The following is a 25670-nucleotide window of genomic DNA, read 5'->3' as shown; positions in this document are numbered from 1 at the left end:
CGCAATGCACAGTCAGGTCCAGAAGTATATGGACACTGTTTTATGATTTTGCCCTCATGACATCAAAATGGAAATGAAATAGAATGACAAAGTTGTGATTAAAGAATTGAGGTTTCCCAAACCTATGGATGGCATCTCCAATTTAGAAATTACAGCCTTTTTATGGAGTGCCTCCATTTCAGTTAAAGGAATCATGCATATATGCGACAATTTATAACACTTCCTACTACTGTATGTGTCAAGATATAACATACAATGCTTTTTGTCAAAGGTTCAGTCTTGTCTCGTGCAAATGAGCCACTGCTCACCCTGCCCCTACAAAATGCAAAGAACGGTGTTTATTGCCATGAGCAGCCCAGAGTCTGAGAAGAAAAGCGAAATTCTGAATGGCTTAGTCACAGACACTTTTTTGGAAACAGGCATCTCACAAATTGTTCACTTGGTTGTGTAATTTCAAACTTGGGTGAAACTGGGTGGGCAGGCAAACTGGGTGGCCAGGCACACCAGAGACCAAATTGTTTTAGCCAATTTTCCGTTATGTTCTCTTTAAAGATGAAACCTAAACTTCAGTCACATCTTTAGTGATTTATCAAAATACTAGTTAAATAATTAGTTCACGCTATAAATAATCCTAAAACGACCAGACACAAATTCTATTGAAAATATAATCACTGTCAAAATAATGTATACAGTATCAATGAGAAAATTAAAATACAGAGCATTTGGGATAAAATATGGATGAATCTTTGTAGATTAGATAGCCGCGTTGCCCTTTGGCTTGGTCCAAGTATTCAGGGCAATGTTGAATTATCGCAGTAGTCACTGAGGCATAAACAGCCTCAACAAGCCTTCCCTTGATTGTGTTAATCCATTAGAGAATGTCCAAGTAGCTGTGAACATGATAACAGCTGTTGACTCTAATTATATAATGTGGAAATAGACACAGGGGTTTCATTTGATTTCTGCAAAAAAAGCATCTGCACCACTGCCTTCTTGATCAAGGGAACTCAGAATGTGTACACTATGTGGTCATCTTCAGCAGAGATGTTCCTTAATCATACAAATATAAAGGCTTTTAACAGCACTGACTGAATCTCATAAAAACTAATGTTATACCTTGATAAACCATCAAAGTGCATAAATAATAAAGAGTTTGTGAACCACAAACACTGAGAATGACTCATGAAGGTATTCATGCCTGCATTCTCATTTGGTGTTGGATTTACAGCATTTACAAAATTGCAATAAAATAAACATAATTTAAACATATGCCAGACAATAAAATAATTTTGAAAACCAACCATTTGTTAAGTGTGTTGTACAGGTCTTTAGCAGTTATTTTAGTGCCATAGCATAAGTGTCTGTCTGGCACAGCTTCTCAATTTTGATCACATTAATGGATTAGGAGCCAATGGTGTTGCCGCAGTGAGAACTTATCATATGCTTCTCTTGGCAAAATGGAAATAAGAGGCTTACGCTTGGTTTATGGAGCCAATTCGGGGGCGGCGGGGTGAGGGAGCGAAAAACATGAGCATGCGATGGAAACCCACACAACTAGTGTATGTGTAGCGGCAGCATTTCATGCTTAAACGAACACATAGTGCTATTAGAAGTTGGCAAATTGTGCCGTATTTGAGGATGGTAGTTGTGCTCAAACCATATTTGTGTGTTCGGTAATGTCTATGAACAGGAAAATAGGAGTGCATCAAAAGGCTCATTCCATTTCCTTTGCCACCTGATTAGGCCCCCACGCCCCATTACACTCTTCAATAACTACATTTACACCAAGCTCTTGTTCTTACCACCATTCAATTTTGGAACAGTTAACCCTGCTTGGGGTTAGCATGTTAGGTTGTCAGCATGGGTGTGAATACGGGTGTGAATGATTGTTTCCAATGCTGCGATAAGCTCAAGGTCACCCGTGACCTTAATGAGAATTAATTAGTGTCCTAGAAAATGGAAAGCTTGATCTGTGCTGTTTTGCACTGCAGGGTAACATCACAGTGCAACCTGCCAATGACTTTAACAAAGAGGAATGTGACTCATGTAAACAAAGAGCAACAATAGAGGACCTCCAGGATTTTCGGTTCTTTCTTCTTGGCATTAATTAATACGAGAAGATAAGCTTTGTTTTTATAAAGTTTCACGGTCTTTCCATTATATTCTTGTGTAGACTTTTTCATTACATTCTTGTTGTCACATGGGACTGTCAATTCTCTGTTGATCGATCAATGTATTGTTTTCTGTCAAGCATAACCCTTTCCGTCAAGTACTGTACAAGACCTGTCATCTATTAAGGAAGAATTATTAAATTGAGGTGCTCTTTGTGACATCTCATCAATCAAAAAATACAATTATAGACACAAACCCACACAGAATTTTTTTCATCAATTTTTTACTGTGTCATACTTGCATGTGCATTAGGGGTTGAACGACTTCAGATTGTTCGTAGTCAACGCTAAGGTGATGATAGTCGAGTCTTCATCGCTCGTCGGCTATCTGTGCAACTGTTTGCTGCTGCCTCACTCTACCAACATATACTGTACATATGGTCCCCTCCATCAGTGCCATGCAAAGGGGGGCAGGGGCATTGGGTGGGCCTCAAAATGCCCATCCACCCCAGTCGTCGAATCAATTTCGATGTTAAGTATGTAATTGGAGGATGGAAAAATTCCATCTGCACCTCTATCCCCATTGGCCTTTTGTGCCCCGACAGCGTGTTTCTGCGATTTGCAGCCTTGAGTGAAATACTAACTGGATGTTTTGTTTTTGTTGTAGTTATGGCCAACATTCACCTTTCGGTTTCATGCTAATGAGGTTGTTGATCGACCACCACTCGTCCTCATTTCATCATTGAAGCAAATGGTACAGTATATTGTCTGAGGGTGTTTGGTGAATTTGGTGAATTTGCTGACAGCTGACGTGGGGATTTAGGCTGTTCGTCAGTTAGTGTTAGCGGTTATGTAGCCCTATGGGGGGGCAAATCCATAATGCCCGGGTTAACAACATCCGCCACCGGCGCCGTCAACCTGCAGGGCGCTGGTGGAAATTCAGCTACTGTGGGTCGAAGTCGAAGAAAAAGAAGGTGGAAAGCGGGTTCTTCGGCAGAAAGAGAAGAGGAAAGCACAGAGCCTAGAACTGAATGTGGGGACTTTGAATGTTGGGCTATGACAGGAAAATCCCGGGAGTTGGTTGACATGATGATTCGGAGAAAGGTTGATATATTGTGTGTCCAGGAGACCAGGTGGAAAGGCAATAAGGCAAGAAGTTTAGGGTCAGGGTTTAAATTATTTTACCATGGTGTAGATGGGAAGAGAAATGGAGTCGGGGTTATTTTAAAAGAAGAGTTAGCTAAGAATGTCTTGTAAGTGAAAAGAGTATCAGATCGAGTGATGAGGCTGAAACTTGAAATTGAGGGTGTTGTGTATAATGTGATTGTAATGGCTATCCCCCACAGGTAGGATGTGACCTAGAGGTGAAAGAGAAATTCTGGAAGGAGCTAGACAAAGTAGTTCTGAGCATCCCAGACAGAGAGAGTGTCGTGATTGGTGCAGATTGTAATGGACATGTTGGTGAAGGAAATAGGGGTGATGAAGAAGTGATGGGTAAGTACGGCATCCAGGAAAGGAACTTGGAGGGAAAGATGGTGGTAGACTTTGCAAAAAGGATGGACATGGTTGTAGTGAACACCTTTCTCCAGAAGAGGCAGGAACATAGGGTGACCTACAAGAGCGGAGGTAGAAGCACGCAGGTGGATTACATCTTGTGCAGACGATGTAATCTGAAGGAGGTTACCGACTGTAAGGTAGTGGTAGGAGAGAGTGTTGCTAGACAGCATAGGATGGTGGTGTGTAATATGACTCTGGTGGTTGGGGAGGAAAATTAGGAAGACAAAGGCAGAGCAGAGAACCATGTGGTGGAAGCTGAGACCGGACGAGCGTTGTGCAACTTTTCGGGAAGAGGTGAGACAGGCTCTCGGTGGACAGGAGGAGCTTCCAGAAGATTGGACCACTCCAGCGAAGGAGATGACATTCCTGTGGAGGTATGAAAGCATCTAGGAGAGGTGGCTGTGGAGTTTTTGACCAGCTTGTTCAATAGAATTATAGTACGTGAGAAGATGCCTGAGGAATTGAGGAAAAGTGTGCTGATGCCCATTTTTAAGAACAAGATTGATGTGCAGAGCTGTGGGAACTATAGAGGAATAAAGTTGATGAGCCACACAATGAAGTTATGGGAAAGAGTAGTGGAGGCTAGACTCAGGACAGAATTTAGTATTTGCGAGCAACAGAATGGTTACATGCCTAGAAAGAGTACCACAGATGCTTTATTTGCCTTGAGGATGTTGATGGAGAAGTACAGAGAAGGTCAGAAGGAGCTACATTGTGTCTTTGTAGATCTCGAGAAAGCCTATAACAGAGTACCCAGAGAGGAACTGTGGTACTGCATGCGGAAGTCTGGAGTGGCAGAGACGTATGTTAGAATAATACAGGACATGTACGAGGGCAGCAGAACAGTGGTGAGGTGTGCTGTAGGTGTGACAGACAAATTTAAGGTGGAGGTGGGACTGCATCAGGGATCAGCCCTGAGCCCCTTCCTGTTTGCAGTGGTGATGGATAGGCTGACAGATAAGGTTAGACTGGAATCACCGTGGACCATGATGTTTGCAGATGACATTGTGATCTGAAGTGAATGTAGGGAGCAGGTGGAGGAACAGTTAGAAAGATGGAGGCATGTACTGGAAAGCAGCGGAATGAAGATTAGCCAAAGTAAGACATAATATATGTGCATGAATGAGAGGAGTGGTGGGGGCAGAGTGATGCTACAGGGAGAAGAAATAGCAAGGGTGGAGGACTTTAAATACTTGGGGTCAACCGTCCAGAGCAATGGTGAGTGTAGTCAGGAAGTGAAGAAAGGGGTCCAAGCAGGTTGGAACGGGTGGAGGAAGGTGTCACGTGTGTTTTGTGACAGAAGAGTCTCTGCTAGGATGAAAGGCAAAGTTTATATAACAGTGGTGAGGCCAGCTATAATGTACGGATTAGAGACTGTGGCACTGAAGAGACAACAGGAAGCAGAGCTGGCAGAAATGAAGATGTTGAGGTTCGCTCTCGGAGTGACCAGGTTGGATAAAATTAGAAATTAGTTCATCAGAGGGACAGCCAAGGTTTGATGTTTTGGAGACAAAGTTAGAGAGAGCAAACTTGGATGGTTTGGACACGTCCAGAGGAGAAATAGTGACTATATTGGTAGAAGGATGATGAAGATGGAGCTGCCAGGCAAGAGAGCTAGAGGAAGACCAAAGAGAAGGTTGATGGATGTTGTGAGGGAAGACATGAGGGCAGTTGGTGTTCGACAGGAGGATGTAGGAGATAGGCTTACATGGAAAAGGATGACTCGCTGTGGATAAAGGGACAAGCCGAAAGGAAAAGAAGTCAGTTAGTATTAGCGGGTGCCTTTTCAGATGGGTGTTCATGGTTCATAGTTATATTTTAGGATGGACTTGTGTAATTTTCAAGTGACCATGCTACGGTATCATTTTCAGTCAAATGTTTCTACATGCTTGAGGTATCGCTGCTAGTCTGCTGCGCCGACCGACCAGCTGTGATCATAATCGCACAGCGGTAAAGTCGATGGATGCAAACTACAAACAAGAATCTTCAAAATTACCTTCAAAAAGAATGCCAGTGTGTGTTCTCTTAAGAGTAAAAAAAAAAAAAAAAAAAAAAAAACAACAGATACTCTTAACAGCGGACAGTGATTGATGATAAAAAAAATTAAAAAGTTCAAACTTCACTTTGTACATGTTAATGTATCCTATGAAAAGGTGGCATGCTTGAAGGAGGGATGGAATGACTGACTTACAAGTCACGCTAGTTTCATCCGAGTCATCAGGGCACTCGGGCTCGCCATCACAGACCCAGTCCTCGGGGACGCAGTGTTCCTGGTCGTGACAGGTAAACTCCCCTACGTCACACATGACAGCCTCTGGATGGATAAAGGAGAGGATGGCATAGACAGAAACACAAAGAATGAAGGATGAGATGATAACAGTGAAAGTGAGCCGTATGTTTCGAACACAACATGAGCTCATGCGGATGATTGTGAGTAGACCTCCCCTGCAACCCCATGTGGCAATCACCATGGTTATTATTATGATCAGGGGTGAACATAACAGTCTGGTTCTCAAAGGAGTTCATTCTTTCTCCCAAACCCAGCGACGTTGTGGACAAACTACCCTACAACTACTAATTACACTACAGTACGGGACTGGAAAATCAGCTGATTTGGCGCAGTTCTCTAGGGCACTGTTCCCCAATATTTTTTTGCACCGCAGACTGGTTTCACATAAACATATATGACGGGCCGCCATAGCCGCTGTACAGCGAGACAGAGATGCCCACGAAGCCCGCCACCTCTTCGGCAGCCCCTCCACATTCAGCACTTGGTCGCGGCTGAGCTCAACTGAACTGGGAAAGAAATAAATAAATTCACAAAGTGATCCGATTCAGAAAATATTTGTTCGTTTGAACCAATGGTGGCAAATTCCAAAACTACTTGAGCCCCTGTTTGGTATGCAAATGCACAGTGACACACTTGAATCTGGTGCACTTTTAATATTTTCAGTGCGCACCTGCGCACCCCGCATGAGCACCCCTGATTATATGAGTCTGTGGCTTGATTGAGTAAATGTAATGCCAAGCATGAGAGCAGTCTGATTTCTGTGACCTGGAGACCATGCAGTTTTGGTAGTTGTGATTAAAATGTTCCTAAAAGAGATTGACTCAGATATGGCGCAGGAAGTGTGTTTGACAGCTCCTCAAACAAACACGCACTTTAGAAAACCATTATAAGGCAGTTTGGCAAAATTGCCTTTTATCGCTCCACCTTCTTGCTGTTGTACTTTGATTTAATGGAGGGATGAGGGGAGTTCAGTGAAAGCTCAGTCGACTTAAGAGTCATAGTAGCCTTTCATTATGGCACATATCCATCAAAGTGTTGACATGTCTGCTGCCGGTAGCTGTCAGAGATTCAGCTTGATCATCCCCGAGAATGACACAAGCATTTAAAAAAAAAAAAATGGAAAAAGGTAGTGGTACACTTCATCCCCAAGAATGACACAAGGTTTTGCAAAAAAAAAAAAAAAAAAAAGAAGTCATGTCACATTGTGACCTACAGCGATTGTTGCTCTGAGCAAAACGAAAATGCTAATTCATTTATGCTTTTAGCACACAATGAAGCTTCCACTCCCTAGCCTTGTCTTTTATTCACCTCCCAATGGGGTCCAATGCAATCTGAGGTAGTAATAGAGCATGTGGGAGATTAGGTTTGGAGCATTTGAATAGTGGGAGTGATAATTCAACATGCTACTGCTTCGTAGCGAGCCCCCCTGCAGCAAATTCACTACCCGGTGACAGATCTGAAAAGGTCAAACACCACATTCATTCCATCGCTCCTTTTTTCCCTACTGATGCAATGCATCTGAAATTTTGCCATTTAAATCGGGGTCGCTTGTCATTTCCCATTTTACAAGAGGGCATTTTTAATTGCTTCGACCAGTGTGATTGAATTTTAAAATATTGTCAATATTTTAAAATTATATTTTTCAATATTTAAATTTGTGAATACCCATTGCTGCTGCCATCAAAGTGTAACAGAAGAACATTAAAATACATCATACATGCAGAATATCTGACAAAATAAACTACTTTGTATGTGCATATTTGAGTGGCTGGGCAGCCGTAAAAATAGGAGATCATCAAGCGGTACAAAATTGCCATCTTAAGAGCCACACTGTCGCCATGGATACAAAGATAGAATACACTTGGTGCCACACAATATTGTGACATAAATTACAGTCATTTTACATGTAATTTTGTGTCAGACACATGTTAACAGGTCTTGATGCTGTCACTTTCAAACAATGAACATCTGCACCGCCTAATGAATGCAATGCAAGATCTTTGTTCGTCACTTCCATTATTTACCGTTTGACTTGCTTAAAATCTTCATGAAGGCACCGGTAAGCCATATGTCGGGTTTACTATTGACAGAGACAGTTTCCCAAGTCTTCAAGGGTATGTCTGCCACACCTGAAAAGCTGAATTGATTACCATTGAAAGCGGGGTTTATGACACGAGGGCCTTTTCCTCATTGGGCGATGGAAACATTGAGAGAGACCTCAGAGCAGCCCTCTTACCTATTGATGATCTACTTGCTTTCAAGCCACTTCACATTGAAAGCTACTGAGCCAAATATATGTCTACCAAATGACCTCTTATTCCATGTCATATTTTTTTTTTTTTTTACTCCTGCAGGCAACCACTCTTGGACAGCAGTTGTTGGAAAGACCCCCCTGTATCCACTTGAAGGCGTAAAATAAATAAAGGCAGATCATTTATATTCACACAGCTGAGTAAGAATAATATGTGAGGGAGGAAAGAGCCAAAACAAACAAAATAACTTCCATTGAGTGACAAAGAAAAAAAAAATCCATACAGGTTCAATTTCCATAAGAGTGGAAACACAGTGGCACTGAGCCCAGCATATTATCATGAGCTTCGTTCCTGACACCCAACAGCCACCACTGGCAGAGCATCCAGACTCATTAAAGTCATGGGGCTTTTGAAGTGTGCCGGATATGCTGAGGAACAAAGACTTATATTGAGGCGGGCAAATAGAAAAGGTTTCCGTACCCTCAAAAGCTTTACTAGCCAGCAGTCTCTGCAGCAGCGCATATTTTTTTGTTTTTGTTTTACTTCAGCTAAGACAGAGTGACAACCCAATTGCTACCAAAGTCGAGGACACTGCCGCTAAGGGCTTTACGAGCCGTGTGAGGTTAAAAAGTAACGTGAGAAAGCAAGTTAACCTCACAAAAAAAAAGCAAAACAAAGCATGACCCCTATATAATATTTTTTTATCAGCATTGTTGTTTTTCTGTCTTTGCATGACTTATCTCAATAGGGTGTTGAATTTTAATTTTGACTTTTGAGATCTGTACAATGGGATGTTCTCAAAATTATATCTTTGTTTTTGTTGTGGTAATTACTGCCGTTATAATTCTTATACTCATGTTTACAGTATATCTCAATATATAAACCATTACTGTGAAAGGGATTACTCTAATAGGAATTTTCGTCTATATTGCTCAGCCCTAGCTCATGGTGACCCCCCTCACAATAGCATCATAGCTAGCTTTGGACTTGAGATAAAGGTTTGAATCTCATTTGTGAATTATGCCTATTTTATAGGGGACAATGTGGCTAAGTCTACAAACGGTTGGATTTGGACATTTCTGGCTCACCTCCCATTTCCATTTTCGTGTCGTCTTCTCAAGAAAACCTGAGAAAATCCCCGTTCCATTCCATGTGTCAAACATGCCTCTATAAAGATAGTCAGTTTGAACACCAACAGGCACGTATTATTTATCACTATGTTTATTGTATTATTGCTTGAGGGTGCACTGCATTCACATGAGGTGATTCTAATAGTTTGAATCTCATGTAATAAGGTTTATAATGAAATACTTTACATCCATCCATGCTAATTTGAATACTACTCCAAATAAAATCAAGAATAACTTGTAACCCTTGTGATTAGTGATGCCATCATCGCTTGACATTTAGAGCTTGAGAAACTTTGTATTATTGTGACTTGTGTCTCCCTGAATCGTATGTACACAGGCAACCAACTGCAACACATTAGCACCTTCACTCTCTCTCAAAATCTTATGTTAAACCTTAAGGTTAGTAAGTACAAGCCTGCCCCTGTATCTATTATACATGCACATGCACCTAGATTAGTGATTTTAAACCATCTCACACTGTCAGTGCAGCGGCCGGCCCAGGTGCAGGTCATACGCATAATGGATGAGCATGAGACCAAGAGCCAACCTAAGCAGGCTATTAAGTATAAAAACAGTATATTGCACTCTTGGCATGAGTCTCAAATCGTTAATTCACCCAAAAATGTAGTGCGGTGTGATGCATCTCAATGCTTGCCACGTGAATAATAAATCTTTATTACAAGCTTATTTCTGGAAGTGACATACTCCATGTGGTATTTATCTTAAATGCCATTCGAGTCAAGTCTGATGAGAATATTATGACTGGAGAGAGGAACGTGACTCCGCTTACTGATTAACAGTTTTAGGCTGTCATGGTCCCAGTGGCTGCAGAAAATATTGATCACCCAAAACGCTCATTCCAGGTTCCATCCAATGGCAAATAACTCTACATTCTAGACATGAAATTGGTAAGGAATCAATGTGTAAGACTTTGATTAGATTACATTACATTATTGACTTTCATTAAATACTGGCTCGGGATGCAACGGTTTACCAATAAACAATGATGACATTTTAAAGGGGGCAAAATGTAAATTCTCTCGACTCATCTCTGTCATCACAAACATTCATTTTAGTACTTTTATGTACATTTTGTTTTGCCGTGTGTGCGCACACCTTCTTATAACTAGACTTTATGCCCTTTTCTGATCGGTGTTATCGGTATCGGCCGATAATTAGCATTTTTATGCTGATCAGCTGATCGCCTTTCATGTCATAAGTCGCCGATCCGATCAATGACATCATCGATCGGCTCCGCACAAGACATTTAACTCCGTGTCTTCGTCGCGTATGAATCCAAAAGCTAGTTTATTTTTAGCCTTGTCACGTGTCTTGTTGCGCAGTACTGTAACTATCTGAAGGCCAATAAAGTTTTTTCACTCTTGTCGGTGAAAAAACGCGTCGTCGGTGTGGGACTATTTTGCGGTGTCCCAGACAGTGTGGGGTGAAACATAAATAAATAAATAAATAAAAATAAAATAAACAAGTGAAACTGACTCATCACGCGTCCATATAGCTGGGGCAGTGAGAAATTTAGCGTAAGCATGTCATTAACAGTATTTATTAAAGTAATTTAATTGCAATGAAGTAATTTAATTACAGTAAGTTAGCACCCATTATTTCTGTCATGTTGTAATGTTGATTTGACCTAAACTTATGTCAGTGGCCAATCCCTTGAATGCCCCCGAGAGGTCATTGGTGTTTTAACTTTTGTCTAAAATGCTAGAGAATAATTTGAGCTGGGATGGGCTCCAACACGCCTGCCACCCTTGTGAGGATAAGCTGAACAGAAAATTGATGGATGGATACAGTATACAAGGATATACAATAAATGAAGTCATGTAAATCGACACATTGCTCTATCTTGTGATTGGTTATCGTTTTTTTTTTTAAACTTGCTGATTGGTGATCAGCCCCAAAAAGCCTACTTATAACTGGGATGTGACTGTGTTCAGATTTAACCAATCACATTCAGACTCATGTTAAATGGGACTCAGCACACACCTGCAACAATTTAAAGTGCCTCTGGTTAACACCAAATACATTTTAGCTGTTCTAGTAGGCTTTTCCTGCCCCCACCCACATCAGAGTGGGCTTACTTTCATGTCCATTGCAAGAACCAGGGCATGTCAATATAGTATTAAAAGAGAGTACAATATGTTTCAGAGGACAACACAGAAATAGCCCGCTGTTCCAAAGTTAGCCCAATAGCCCACTGTTCCACATTCTGCAAATTAATTATTAATTGTTCAATACACTGTTATCATGTAAGTCTTGTTGGTTCATACAATAAACACCAATTATACATTTTCATCAGGGTATTTCATTGTTCCTAAGATTTCAACCTGACCTTTACTTAATGAAAATGATGTTCAGAAGGGTGTGATTTTGTCAGTTTTCCAATTAACAACCACATTGGAGGCTTCACAACAGGTGCAAAACACATCTCCTCCAAACAAACATTCAGAAGCAGCATTTCTAACCTGACTAACTTTTTTGGCAAGTTGTCAACATGTTAAAAGCATGACAAAGCTTGTGATTGACGCCAAGTTGCCAGCCTGGCAGCACAGACTACATCCCAACAAACCTGACAGCATAAATCTGAAAGTTAACCGTAAAAGAACATTAGCAGGTATCAAGCTTTTAGCGCATTTCACTAAAAATAGGACTAATTTAAAGTATCCTGAGCTGCCAGTACCAGAGGATATTTGAGTGTTGTGTAGACTACTTGTGTCAACGCACTTCTTGAAATTTGTGATGGTGTCTGATATACTGTCGCTTAATCCACAGCTGTGGAAAAAAACATGAGACATTGCCTGAAAATCCCAAGAGTTGATAATCAACGTATATGTTTTTCTGATTGTCAGTATGGTTGTAATGTAACACAGATTTATTCAACAAGGTAATAATAATAATAAATAATATAATGTACAACCCCAATTCGAATGAAGTTGGGACGTTGTGTTAAACATAAATAAAAACAGAATACAATGATTTGCAAATCATGTTCAACCTATATTTAATTTAATATACTACAAAGACAAGATATTTAACGTTCAAACTGATAAACTTTATTATTTTTAGCAAATAATTATTAACTTAGAATTTTATGGCTGCAACACGTTCTAAAAAAGCTGGGACAGGTGGCAAAAAAGGACGTAGGATCGTAGTATGGTGGCATTGAACTCAACTCGCTTCAAAACAAGTATCAATTTGGAAGACATACTGTCTTACTATACTTTACCCAGGCGGCCAAGGTGCACGCTACAGAAGGAATGTCCATTGCATTGAAACAAAAAAATGTGGCAAAACTGTTTAATTCTTATATTATACATATCTTATACAATTCTTGTATTTAATTATATCATTACTGTTATTGTTTTTTTGTAAAGCACTATAGCTTACAGTGTAATTTTTTCTGATTAAAAACATGTTACTGTAATTTCTCCTGTATAATGCGCATTTTCCCCCCAAAAAAATTGTCAAGTCAATTGTGCGCATTACACATAGGTATAGGGGAAAATGGAAAGAGTTTTCAAATTTTATAAATGTATGCCGCCATCTAGAGGTTATGGAAAAAGCTGTACACTTTCATTCCAATATGCCACCGCCAGCTCGAGGTTATGAGAAAGGTCTAGCCTACACTTTCATTCCAGTATGACAGGGGTATGTATGTATGACTACATAATACATACAGTTGTGCTCATTAAGTTTACATACCCTGACAGAATTTGTGAAATATTGTTTTTTTAAATATGACTGATGACTGAACAACAACCGTCCATTTATTTCTTTATGGTAATGTTTTGTTATATGATAATGCTTTTCTAAAATCCTTGACAGTAATTTGAATCCCATTAAAATCAGATTAAATGTGTTTCGCCTGGCCCTTCATGTTTTCTTGAAAGAATTGTACCCATTTTACAAATTCTGCCTGGTTAATCTAACATATGAGCACAACTGTGTGTTTTCTCATTTACTAAATAATAGTAGGGCCGGCGTCACGGTGGGCGACTGGTTAGAGCGTCTGCCTCACAGTTCAATCCCCGGCCCCGTCCTGTGTGGAGTTTGCATGTTCTCCCCGTGCCTGTGTGGGTTTTCTCCGGGCATTCCGGTTTCCTCCCACATCCCAAAAACATGCATGGTAGGTTAATTGGCAACTCTAAATTGCTCGTAGGTGTGAATGTGAGTGTGAATGGTTGTTTGTTTGTATGTGCCCTGCGATTGGCTGACAACCAGTTCAGGGTGTACCCCGCCTCCTGCCCGATGATAGCTGGGATAGGCTCCAGCACGCCCGCGACCCTAGTGAGGAGAAGCGGCTCAGAAAATGGATGGATGGATGGATAGTAGGGCTGTGAATTTCAAAATAAGAGCAATTAAATAAAAGAAAGTATTACGTGTTAAAAGTGCTCAATTTAAGAATAATTATTTGAAAAAATAACAAAATACAGATAATACTTCATGTTTTGATCATATGGGTAGAAGCAAAATCATGCATTGTAAAAATGCATTATAAATAGGTAGAAGGGTTTTTCAGAATTCTAAGTACTATTGGGGGTGCGTATTATACATGGGTGTGCATTATACACGAGAAATTATGGTACAATGTTTTCTTTTTTGTTTTGGGAGGCTGGAACAGATTAATGGCATTTCCATTCGTTTTAATAGGGAAAGTATACATTTGCGATATGCGTGTTTCGAGTTCCAAGCATGGTCACAGAAAAAAATTCGTACTTCAAGGCACTACTACAGTATCATAAACAACTGGAGGATACCCAAGGGCTCTCGCGTTGACTCTGATCACAAATGTCTACTTTATTGTTAATGTGCGGTATAACTTTTTGCTTAAAGACACCACAAACAATTCTAAATAATTTACTATTTAGCAAGCCTGATAGGTGTGAATCGACAGTAGTAAAGCTATTGTTGACTGTGGTTAAAGATACTGACACATACCGTATTTTCTAATCACTAGCAATAGTTGTGTCTGTGGATGTGGCTAATCCCAAAATTAAATAAATATGGTCTGATGAATTGAGATGAATGCACATGCTGCACACAAGTCTGGACAGTAATGTTACACTGATGCTAGCAACGTAATGTAAATCACATGGGCAAACACAAATATAAACACAATAAAAAGCAACCCACTGGTACAGATCAGTTTGTCACAGTGTGCTTTTGGAGCTATAAATCGTGCTCGTGTTCTTATCATGGTTGTGTCAGCGACATACTGTAAATTGTGTGACATCATACTGGCACAATGCAATAATAAATTCAACAAAGTGGAACATGACACGGTACAGGGCTGCTTACTGACATGATCCATAAACAAGAAAAACAAATGTATTTCAATCCTCAGTCCCTTGTAAAAGAACCGTTTATTTTGGTATCCTTATGATGGTAAAAACTCCGGAATATGCACAAGATACAAAACTAAAACACAGACATCTCTGTGTCTACCCCAAAAAAACAAAAAGTTAAAAACACTTGCTGTAAATCTAAACTACAGTGGAAGCCTCGCACCACACTACTGATCAGCATGCTGCAACAGAAAAACTTCAACCCTGTATCGAGTTTTGAGGCTCCACAAACAGCATATTATACTGAACTATATTATTATAGAACCACAAAAACATGGTGCGACTGCCAAGGAAGAAGTGGATGTCCACAACAAAGAGAAAACCAAGAAAAAGGAGAGTGGATATTTTTTTTTTTTTACTGACTGCACTCCATTGCTTGATATAACACTGCAACATCAATGCTATTCATTAGCTCACCTACGGTGTTTCCTATTGTGTGTTAGCATTAAGCTACCAGACTTTAAGTAAAAAGAGATGTGGTAGTTTTTATTTTGCCTTGTTTTACTGTGCTGCCTGGAGCCAAGTCGACATTGCATTCTCCAATCTAGAATCTGCTCTCGCTGGATAAATACAGGTCAAAATGGCGGTGTGTCTATCAAAGGATTTAAGCAAAAATAATTTTCTATTGCAGCCAGTGGATTAATGTGGCGGTTACCCTCATTTAAATCAATAGGTGGAAGAGTAAGCCCAGGCCAACAAAATAGTATGTAACTATTAACAGCTGAATTATTTACTCATTGTGTTTTGTTTTTTTTGTCGCTGCCCTGTGTTAATGCATGTAGAGTTTTGTGCAATTCAGGTGTCTGTGCATGCTTGTTATTTCATGAACGGCGTCACTGTATATGTTACTTGAAATGTACATGGAAATAGACGGAATATACATTGGCATCAAACTGGAATTGGACCTGCAATGTAAATCCAAGATGAATCAGTGGCACACATAAACATAACAAGTCGTATTCCTTCCCAGGGTGTACTGGCTGTGACCGGCTCAATCACTGAGTGTCGAGAGAATGGAGGAACAGACGATCTTATGATTAAAATGAAACATCCATCCATCCATTTTCTGAGCCGCTTATCCTCACAAGGGTCGCGGGAGTGCTGGAGCCTATCCCAGTTATCTTCGGGTGGGAGGCGGGGAACACCCTGAACTGGTTGCAAGCCAATCGCATGAAATGAAACTATATTTTCCAATTGGTCATGCATGTGTGTGCTCAGTTTCATACCCTATAAGGTTAAAAAGTGCAGGAAAGCATCTTTGTGGACATACAGGCACTCACGATCACAATATGACAATATGACATCGCTTTTCCGCGGTTACGCGAGGCGACAAAGGTGCTGCGTGGGTCCTTGAAATAAATCCAGTCTTTCTGCCATGTGAAGAGGGAAAACACAATTGATGGTGAATGATAAGTTGTTAGTTCAAGGAAAACTAGATTTGGCGTTAACAATTAAATTCAGCTGCTTTATTTAGAATGGTTTAGAAAATGGGAGTTATTTTGACCAGAAGGACACGTATGCAGAATGTGTTAGAGGTATTCAAAAGCAAAAATGTTGCTTCAGATACCAAATGACTCAGCAAGATTTTCTTTCCAGTTTATCTTCACGCTTGCGTTTGAAGTACTGTACAACATAATCAAAAGATTACCACAACCTCATTGAATCCATAGAGTTGATGAAAAATTAATAATACAAAATGTATTCTAATATAATGAACGCCTCATTGAGTCCTGACTTTGTACAGTTAACACTTTCTCCAGTTGGCATCACATCTTCCCTATTCTCACACAGGAGAAGGGAGCTCCACCCTGATAGTCATTCAATGCGGATAAAATCACACAAGGTCTTCCAACAAGATTGGCTAGATCAGACTGTGAGGATCATCACGAGGAGGTATGATGACCAGGAAGATGGCAACAAGGCGGGCTGGCTGTTTTCGATTCTGAGCGGCAATAACTTTGCCAATTGCCAGTTGATTTAAGTTGGCATAAAGCAGAATACAATGGATGCCTTGAGAAACAAGTTAATTATATCCGTGAACACGCTCGTACTTCAAAACACTTATCACAAATCAGCTTTCCCCCATTGAGATGAAGAAAAATGCCATTAAAAAAATATGGATGGATATTTAATGAGAACCACTGTCATGATCTGTGCCCTGCAGTTCCTCTGTGAAGCGTGGGTGGCGGCTGGTGCCTCTTTTTTCCCTCTCCCCCACTCTCTCTTTCTTTCTCTCTCTCTCTCTCTCTCCAGCACTAATCACCTCCTCGCCTGCACACCTGGTTCCAATCAGTACTCATCACAGCCTGCACTTTTGCCTGCCAGTTCCAGTGTTCCAGCGCCAGAGTATTCTCGCTCCTACGCGGTACACTCAACGACTCGTTGCTCGTGCTCTTAAAATAAGATTCTCTGATTACCCGGGCCTGAACTTACTCTCTGTTTTCCCTCCTCATCCAGTGCCCTCCTGTGTCTCCTACCACAACGCTCACTCCAACCGCACTGCCTGGTTCAACCACTTGCTCACGCTCCCTGCTCCTCCGGACGCAGCTCAAGTCTTGGAATCCTTGACCTTGCGCTTCATCTTAATAAACCCCTTCAAACTACTTCCTCAGTCTAGGTCTGCTTTTGGGTCCAGTCCAATACTGTTTGGTGACAAACCGTGACACGCACAATATTTTACTTCATAAAAACATATAGTGGCGGCACGGTGGCCGACTGGTTAGAGCGTCAGCCTCACAGTTCTGAGGACCCGGGTTCAATCCCCGGCCCCTGCCTGTGTGGAGTTTGCATGTTCTCCCCGCGTCTGAGTGGGTTTTCTCCGGGCACTCCGGTTTCCTCCCACATCCCAAAAACATGCATTAATTGGAGACTCTAAATTGCCCGTAGGCATGACTGTGAGTGTGAATGGTTGTTTGTTTCTATGTGCCCTGCGATTGGCTGGCAACCAGTTCAGGGTGTACCCCGCCTCCTGCCCGATGACAGCTGGGATAGGCTCCAGCACGCCTGCGACCCTAGTGAGGAAAAGCGGCTCAGAAAATGGATCGATGGAAAAACATATAGTAATAACAGAATGTAAAGAATTAAAAACTTTTTGGAAATTTTTTTTGCTTCTATTTAATGGACATTGTGCTGCTCCTTCTGGTGTGTGCGCCTTGGCCACCCAGGGCCAGTATAGTGCAGACATACGGCTATACAGTGCCATGAAAATATTTGCCCCCCCCCCCCCTTCTCAAATTCTTAGGTTTTTTTCAATTTTATTTCTTTATTTTCTTTTGCACAGTTTCAACAGTTTCATGTTTGAGATCGAACAAATGTAAATTTAAGACAAAGATAACACAAATAAACGCAGTTTTTAAATAGTGATTTTATATATTAAGGGGGAAAAACCTATTCAAAGCTACCTGACCTTGTGTGAAAAAGTAATTTTGTCAAACAGGTTCTATTTAACTCATTCAGTGCCAGCCCTCCCAGTTAACATGGACATTTGACTTCTAAAGCAGTCAGTGGTACTGAATGTGTTAAGTGGTTTCTTGGTCAGATATGGAGGTGATCAGGCTTGCGTGTGATCAGTGAAAATGAGCTCAGCTTTTCAAAAAAAATGTGATTAGCCAGAGTTAATTCATGATTTAACAAAGGGGGCAATTACTTTTTCATACAGGGCCGGATAGCTATGAATATATTTACGTGTTTGAGCTTAAGCATACTTTTTCACGGTACTGTACATGTCGATGGTCATAGTAAGTCACAGTACTATTAGTCTTTATTCGCAGAGGATAGAGAATATATGCCTGTGAGTATTATTTTATTATCTGTCTATATTTGTTGCTCTGCCATTTGTGTTCAAATAGCCCATTGCTTAAAGGGTTATAAGAACGCGACACAAATGCTCCTCATCATGGTGTTTTGCATTGTTTGCTCGGTGAAGACACTAATCATGTTTATGATTTTTCATAATAATGAAATTATCAACAATGATTTAACAAGGTAGGAAAGAGATTATCAATATGCCACACTTTATATCTACAAATCTTTGCAAGTGCTTACATTTTCAAATTATTACTTCTACAACATTTCTCAGAAATCACAATGCCCCATCAACGTGTGAGCTATTTTTAGAACAGTCCCACAGGAACCAGGTTTGTGACCCCTTACCAATTTTGTGTTTGCATGATTTATCCATTCAAATTTTGACAAATACTATACTGTACTTTATTATTGGGGTAACAGCCATAAATTCCTTCCAGATTTTTATTTTATTTTATTTCTTTTTCAAACAATGAGCTCTTCCACGGTATGACTGTAGCGGCCATGTTTGAATTTCATTTGCATGACAATGTGTCATTATACTGTTGATGATAACCCCTTCATCCCCGATTCAGCTGGGCCCCATTTTTTCCTGCCCTGTTCAAGATCACCTAATAACTGTGTTCCTCTATCTTAACCGGCAGCAGTCTGAGGGATTTTTACTCCACTACATGTCCTGATTACCAATCAGGTGCAATAATAGCTGCTTAAGCAGACAGGGTTTCCGCCATCACTGAGGGGTGAAATGCCTGTCAAGGTTGCCAGTGAGTTTGTCCAACATGTGCTGAGTCTCTGTGGGGCATGTCAGTACCTCAGCCGTAGCCTCCAGATTAAACTGCATTATCTGAGGTAAGTGAGAGCTGTTAAAGTGAGGGTGGCACCAGTGCAGAGTGCAAGGGAGCTGCTCATTATATAACAAGTTACATTATTGAATTATAAACAATGTTTAAGTATGAGTGCCAACTTTTAGACGCTATATCATGCAAAGGTCTTATACCACACAGAGGGGGAGGGTCCTCCATTCTAACAGCGGCGATGTAACCTGGATTAGTACACAACTCGGAATGCTTTGTTCTTCAATAAACTTTTTCACAGTGTTCATTTCAAACAAATACTATGACAGAAACTACAGCCCGATTGATAAATTGGCTGGCCGATTAATCAGCCTGATTGTAGCCTATTACCAACAAATCAACATTGGTCAATATGAAACCAAATAACTTTTTTTTTGCTGCTGCTGTGTTAATGTGGTTGAGTGATACCGGATTCCGACTTGCGTACACATTCGGGAACTGATCTCTGTCGTAAACCAAGTACTCCGTGTATAGGAATTCATGTTCACATTTTGGAATCGATGTGCCCAGGCGGCATGGTGTATGAGTGGTTAGCTAATCCGCCTCTCAGTTCTGAAGATGAGGGTTCAAATTCGGCCTTCCTGTGTGGAGCTTGCATGTTCTCCCCTTGCGTACGTAAGTTGCCGTGGGTTTTCTCCAGTCTTCCTCCTGCGTTCCACCACCAGGATTCTTGGGTTAGCTGAAGACTAAATTCCCAAAAGGTGTGCTGAATGATTGTTTGTCTAAATGTGCTCTGGTATTGACTCGTGGCGACAGGTCAAGGTTATATCCCCACTTCTCGCCCGGTCAGCTGCGATAGGCTCCAGCTCACCCATGACTCTAGTGAGGAAAAGCGGTAGGCCGATAAAAAAAAAATGGATGGACCGATGGATTTGTCACTATGCCATCAACGGAACCTGGCATCCTTCCTTAAATCATAATGGCACCATCCATATACTGTACTAGGACGTAGAGTAATAGTTTTTCTAAACACTTTACCTTGGATGAGGTCTGCACTCACTTAGGTACACTCTAGTTATATTTGTTAATTACAGAAGTGCTACACTAGAAAAAAATTACCTTCTCCAAGCATGTAAACAATATTACAAACAAGACATTTTGTATCTAAAATAAGTGAATAAAATCTGCCAATGAAACTAATATGAAGTGACTTGATAATATCTTGTATCTTAAAACAAGTCGGAAAATTGAGAACAAAGTCATTAAATTAAGTAGAGTAAGATGGTTTCACTAGAAATAAGATAAATTCACGAGGCATGTTTTTGCAGTGTAAAACGTACTGTAATGTTTCTTAAGAATTTTGCACTCGAGTTGTACATACTGTACGAACAACTGTAATGTAATGCAATGTAAGTGAAAATATAAGACCTTTTGGGACCTGTAGAGTAATCATATGGAATGACTAATGAAAAAGAAGATACACATTTTATTTTTGATAAAAGGTCATCAATCGGCATTTTGGCTCAACGGTCTATCAATAATCAACCACTTCCCATTGCTAATGTGAAATTTCTGTCACATTGCCTGCCACCCAACTATTGATGCACGTGATACTTGCCCTTTTTTAAAGATTCCATTTTTAGCCTACGTTACTTCTGCTAATTTGCAAAGTGGGGAACACCTCACGCGCATCTAATAATTGGGGTAACATGTCCCTTGCTAACATTCTTATGAAACAAGAACATTCTGCACATGGTAACGGACATAAATATCTATAGATTAAAGTATTGGCACACCTTCAGGAACATAAAATAATCATGTAATGGTCCCTTTTGCATCAATAACAGCTGACAAACTGTTGGAATGATTTTCTACAAGATTTTGGAATGTCCATCCTTTCATTTATTGTAGCGTGGGTTCTCATTAGGGTCATGGTTTACTGGAGCCACTGCCAGCTGATTTAGGGCGAAAGGTGGGGTAGACCCTTGACTTATCGCCATCCAGTTGCAAGGCACATATAGACAAACAACCATTTCCAATTCTGAACCCTACATGAATATTTTTGGAATGTGGGAAGAAGTTGGAGTACCAGGAGAAAACCCACAGAAGCACAGAGAGCGTGCAAACTCCACACAAAAGGCCAGAGTCGAGATTCAAAAGACAGAACAAAGCGCTTTAAGTGGGCTCACCAGCCGCAGAGCCCCAGTCCAAGCACTACTTTTTTTTTTTTTTTTTCCGAAGAGGAATTGATAAGTGGAACGGTAAGGCTTGCTAACGAATGATTCCTAGAAATGAAAAAACATCCCACTCTTTAATTAAGCTCTTCTCTTAATGTCTTGCTCGTCTGCCCTTGTCAAGCCTCTTTTGAGTATTTCGAAAAAAACAGCTGACAGGTAGTTAAACTGTTTTGTGTTCATTTTGTTTTATTTATTTATTTTTTAAATTACTGAAGGTTAGACAGATTTCCACCATATCAGAGATTATGGATTAGACTGTCAATCAACATCTCTGCCACTGAGGTTAATAGTGTGACTGGTATCGATCAGTCCCATCTGGAAAGCTTTCGAGAACGCAGTTATGCTCTTTAAAGCAATCTACTTTCACAAACATCTCAACATTTAGCTCCGTAGGCATCATCATCATCTTATTCTGTAGACTTTGATGCAAATTGCTTCATGGAGAAAAACTTGAATTAAATTTCACATTGGCTAAAGTACAGACTCCAGAGACTGTCACCTTTTTGCATCCCGTGTGGGATTATCAATTTCCATTGTGTGCCTGGTTGGTGAGGAAAGGTTTATGCGAGAATAATATATTCCTCCTACTACCTGACAAAACACCCTCCCTAGTCAACCCAATAAGAACCTTAAAAATGATAAGGAAAATCCCTACTTGAAAAACGGGTCAAAACATTTGATACTGCATGTAGAATGGAGTCCAAAAAAACAAAGCTCAAGCATTTTAGAAATAATTATGAACAATTGGTCCATGCATTATTGCTCATCCATCTGTATTTGGTTATCTTTTTAATATTTTTGTTGTTGTTTTTTAATACTGCTTTTATTTGTTCTACAGTAAAACTCAAAGTATAACCCCAATTCCAATGAAGTTGGGACGTTGTGTTAAATATAAATAAAAACAGAATACAATGATTTGCAAATCATGTTCAACCTATATTTAATTGAATACACTAAAAAGACAAGACATTTAATGTTCAAACTGATCAACTCTATTGTATTTCACAAATAATCATTGACTTAGAATTGTATGGCTGCAACATGTTCCAAAAAAGCAGGGACAGGTGGCAAAAAAGACTGAGAAAGTTGAGGAAAGAAACCTATGTATGTATATATATATATATATATATATATATATATATATACATATATATATATATATATATATATATATATATATGTGTGTGGATGGATGGATGGATATATATATATCCATCCATCCATCCATCCATTTTCTGAGCCGCTTCTCCTCACTAGGGTCACGGGCGTGCTGGAGCCAATCCCAGCTGTCATCGGGCAGGAGGCGGGGTACACCCTGAACTGGTTGCCAGCCAATCGGAGGGCACACAGAAACAAACAACCATTAGTATTCACATTCACACCTACGGGCAATTTAGAGTCTCCAATTAATGCATGTTTTTTTTTTTTTTTTTTTGGGATGTGGGAGGAAACCGGAGTGCCCGGAGAAAACCCACGCAGGCACGGGGAGAACATGCAAACTCCACACAGGCGGGGACGGGGACTGAACCCGGGTCCTCAGAACTGTGAGGCTGACGCTCTAACCAGACAGAAACCTATGTATGTATATATATATATATATATATATATATATATATATATATATATATATATTAATGCATTAATCTGTTTTGCTCTCATAAATGTATATTTATGAGAGCAATATATATATATATATATATATATATATATACATACATACATAGGTTTCTGTCAACAAAGTCATATTTTGCCTCCAAATAGTTTTTGCTCTGCTAGAATGACTAATTTTAAAAATGTAGCAACGTGCCTCTATTTTATGAACCCTTTGAAAAATAAGTACAATGCCTTATTTCCAAGTCATTCATTTGCTCTGACAGGATCACGTAATTATTTTCATGAACCAGATATGTTAGAAAAATTAGCATTTTCCCCACAATTAATCTTTGCACTGGGTAAATGGAAGCAATGCAGTTGAGGGCCAAAAACAAATCACCAGTATTGGTATTTCACAGCAACCTGAGATTTATTTATTTATGTAAAATAATACTATGCAAATGCAGAACCGCAGCAGGAAGTGCATTATGCACAATAAAGAGAACATGACCGATGCGGGGTCCGGGAGAAAATAAAACTAAGGTAAAGGACACCCTTTTCTGTGGCTGTTTGTCTTTCCTCCGGTTTCTTATAGGGGGTGTGAGGTGAAGTGGGCAGTGAAAACATTTCAGCAGGGTCAATTAGTCATTTGTGTTCACACATTTATGAGAGCAAAACAGATTAAATTGTGTTTGTACACCAAAATTTCTGTGTAACACAGAGAAAAAATAATTAAATAATACTTTTGAATTTTTCCGAAATTTCAAACAGTTCCTTTTTAATATATGTACTATCAGTGAGATATTTTCATCAAAAAAGCTCGACGTTTTTTTTTCCGACAAAAGCTTGTTTTCTCCATTCTACCGAGGAAGAATGGAAAATGCTAGAAACAAACCTTTATTTCTGGTGAAAGACGAGAGTCTACTCTTGTTTTTTGGTAGGTTCGGGGCATATATTGTCAAAGACATAATATATATATGTCAAAGAACATAATATTCTGTGGGTCTTGAAAGATCAGTCAAAATGCTCCAAAATGGCTGGCATAAAACTGTGCTTTGAAAACGACTAGCAGTAAATGAGTTAAGGACAGCATATAACTTGTCGCAGACTACAATATTCTGTGGGCTTTGAAAGATCTGTCTAAATGCTCTAAAACAGCTGATAATATGGGGACCTATTTAATAGTATCTTCACATACTCAAATGTACTAACAAGGAATAAATTACAGCATCTTTAAGCAGTTTTGATGCCCGTTTTTACACTCTTAGTACACGTACGTATCATATGCAGTCTGAAAGGTTTACTATTTTATCACAGCTAATAGTGTTATATTGAACATAACAATATTGAGAGCACACTAGGTTGGTATTTCCATAATCAGGGACAATGCACTTTAAAAGCATTTTGAACATCATTACACAGTTGGAGTCACTGTATAAAGTATAACTAACAACACACAATGACAGTGTGACTACTTCAGTGCATCTACAGAGCTTCTGTGTTTTCAAGCAGATGTCAGACTTGAAAAAAGGCTTACTACAACATTATTGGGCCCACACGCAGTTCCCTCTTTAGCGCACTTGACAGGAATTAAAAGGATGAAGACATTAAAAGAATTTAGACAACTGAAACATCACAGCAAACACTTAAACAGCGTCAATCCTTCCTGGACGTCCTTGAAAATGAGATAGATTTGCTGTATTCGACAGGACTGTAAGTATTTATGATTGAAGTCTATGAGAGGAGTCGATCGGGTCAGCCTCTTTGGGGCATGAAAGTGAGTCAACAGAGGGAGGATCAGATCTTCGTTATTGCCTGATTAAAATCCATTTGCTGACACGGAAAGTGGTGGGCTGAAATGAGAGATTGTTAAGGATCTCATCCTCTCGCGTGATCGAATGAACGCCAGTGTCAGACATACTGTAACTCCCCTGTGACTATGGTTTTGAACATATGGCATTTTGAAAAAAAACTAATGATTTGGCCTGTCGTGCAAAACAGTACAATAAGATTAAGATTAACAGGAATTTGCAATTTTGAAATTAAATGCTAATCATGATGACATATTAAACCATATGCTGCCTGAATGAGCTTAAAGTGGTGGCTCGATATATGAATTTAATTCGTTCTGTGATCACACTTGAATCTCAAATAGTTTTTTTTCCATTGAAATGAATGGAAATACCATTAATCCGTTCTGGCCCCCCCCCCAAAAAAAAACTTTTTTTTTTTTTGCATTTTGTAATATGTACTTTAATGAGGTCGAAATAGCACACCATAATATTGTACTTTATAAAAATGAAATTTTCCCCGGGCACTCCGGTTTCCTCCCACATAACCAAAAACATGCACGGTAGGTTAATTGACAACTCTAAATTGCCCGTAGGTGTGAATGTGAGTGCGAATGGTTATTTGTTTGTATGTGCCCTGCGATTGGCTGGCAACCAGTTCAGTGTGTACCCCACCTCCTGCTCGATGATAGCTGGGATAGGCTCCAGCACGCCCGTGACCCTAGTGAGGAGAAGCAGCTCAGAAAATG

General features: G+C 39.9%; 1 protein-coding gene across 8 annotated transcripts in view; it reads right to left on the bottom strand.

The window, feature by feature from the left end:
• lrp1bb (low density lipoprotein receptor-related protein 1Bb) overlaps window positions 1-25670 on the bottom strand; it is a 341490-nt gene that overhangs the window by 246509 nt on the left and 69311 nt on the right. For 7 of the 8 annotated variants that reach the window (XM_061691330.1, XM_061691337.1, XM_061691332.1 and 4 more), the window contains exon 2: window positions 5860-5982. The exons of the other annotated variant lie outside the window; for it this stretch is intronic. In XM_061691330.1, the coding sequence (XP_061547314.1) occupies window positions 5860-5982 (123 nt within the window). The remainder of the gene's footprint in view (window positions 1-5859; window positions 5983-25670) is intronic. 8 annotated transcript variants of the gene reach the window in all.

The sequence above is a fragment of the Phycodurus eques genome, chromosome 12 (genome assembly GCF_024500275.1).
Source record: "Phycodurus eques isolate BA_2022a chromosome 12, UOR_Pequ_1.1, whole genome shotgun sequence".
In the NCBI taxonomy this organism is placed as follows: Eukaryota; Metazoa; Chordata; class Actinopteri; order Syngnathiformes; family Syngnathidae; genus Phycodurus; species Phycodurus eques.
This window is presented reverse-complemented; position numbering and strand designations above follow the sequence as displayed.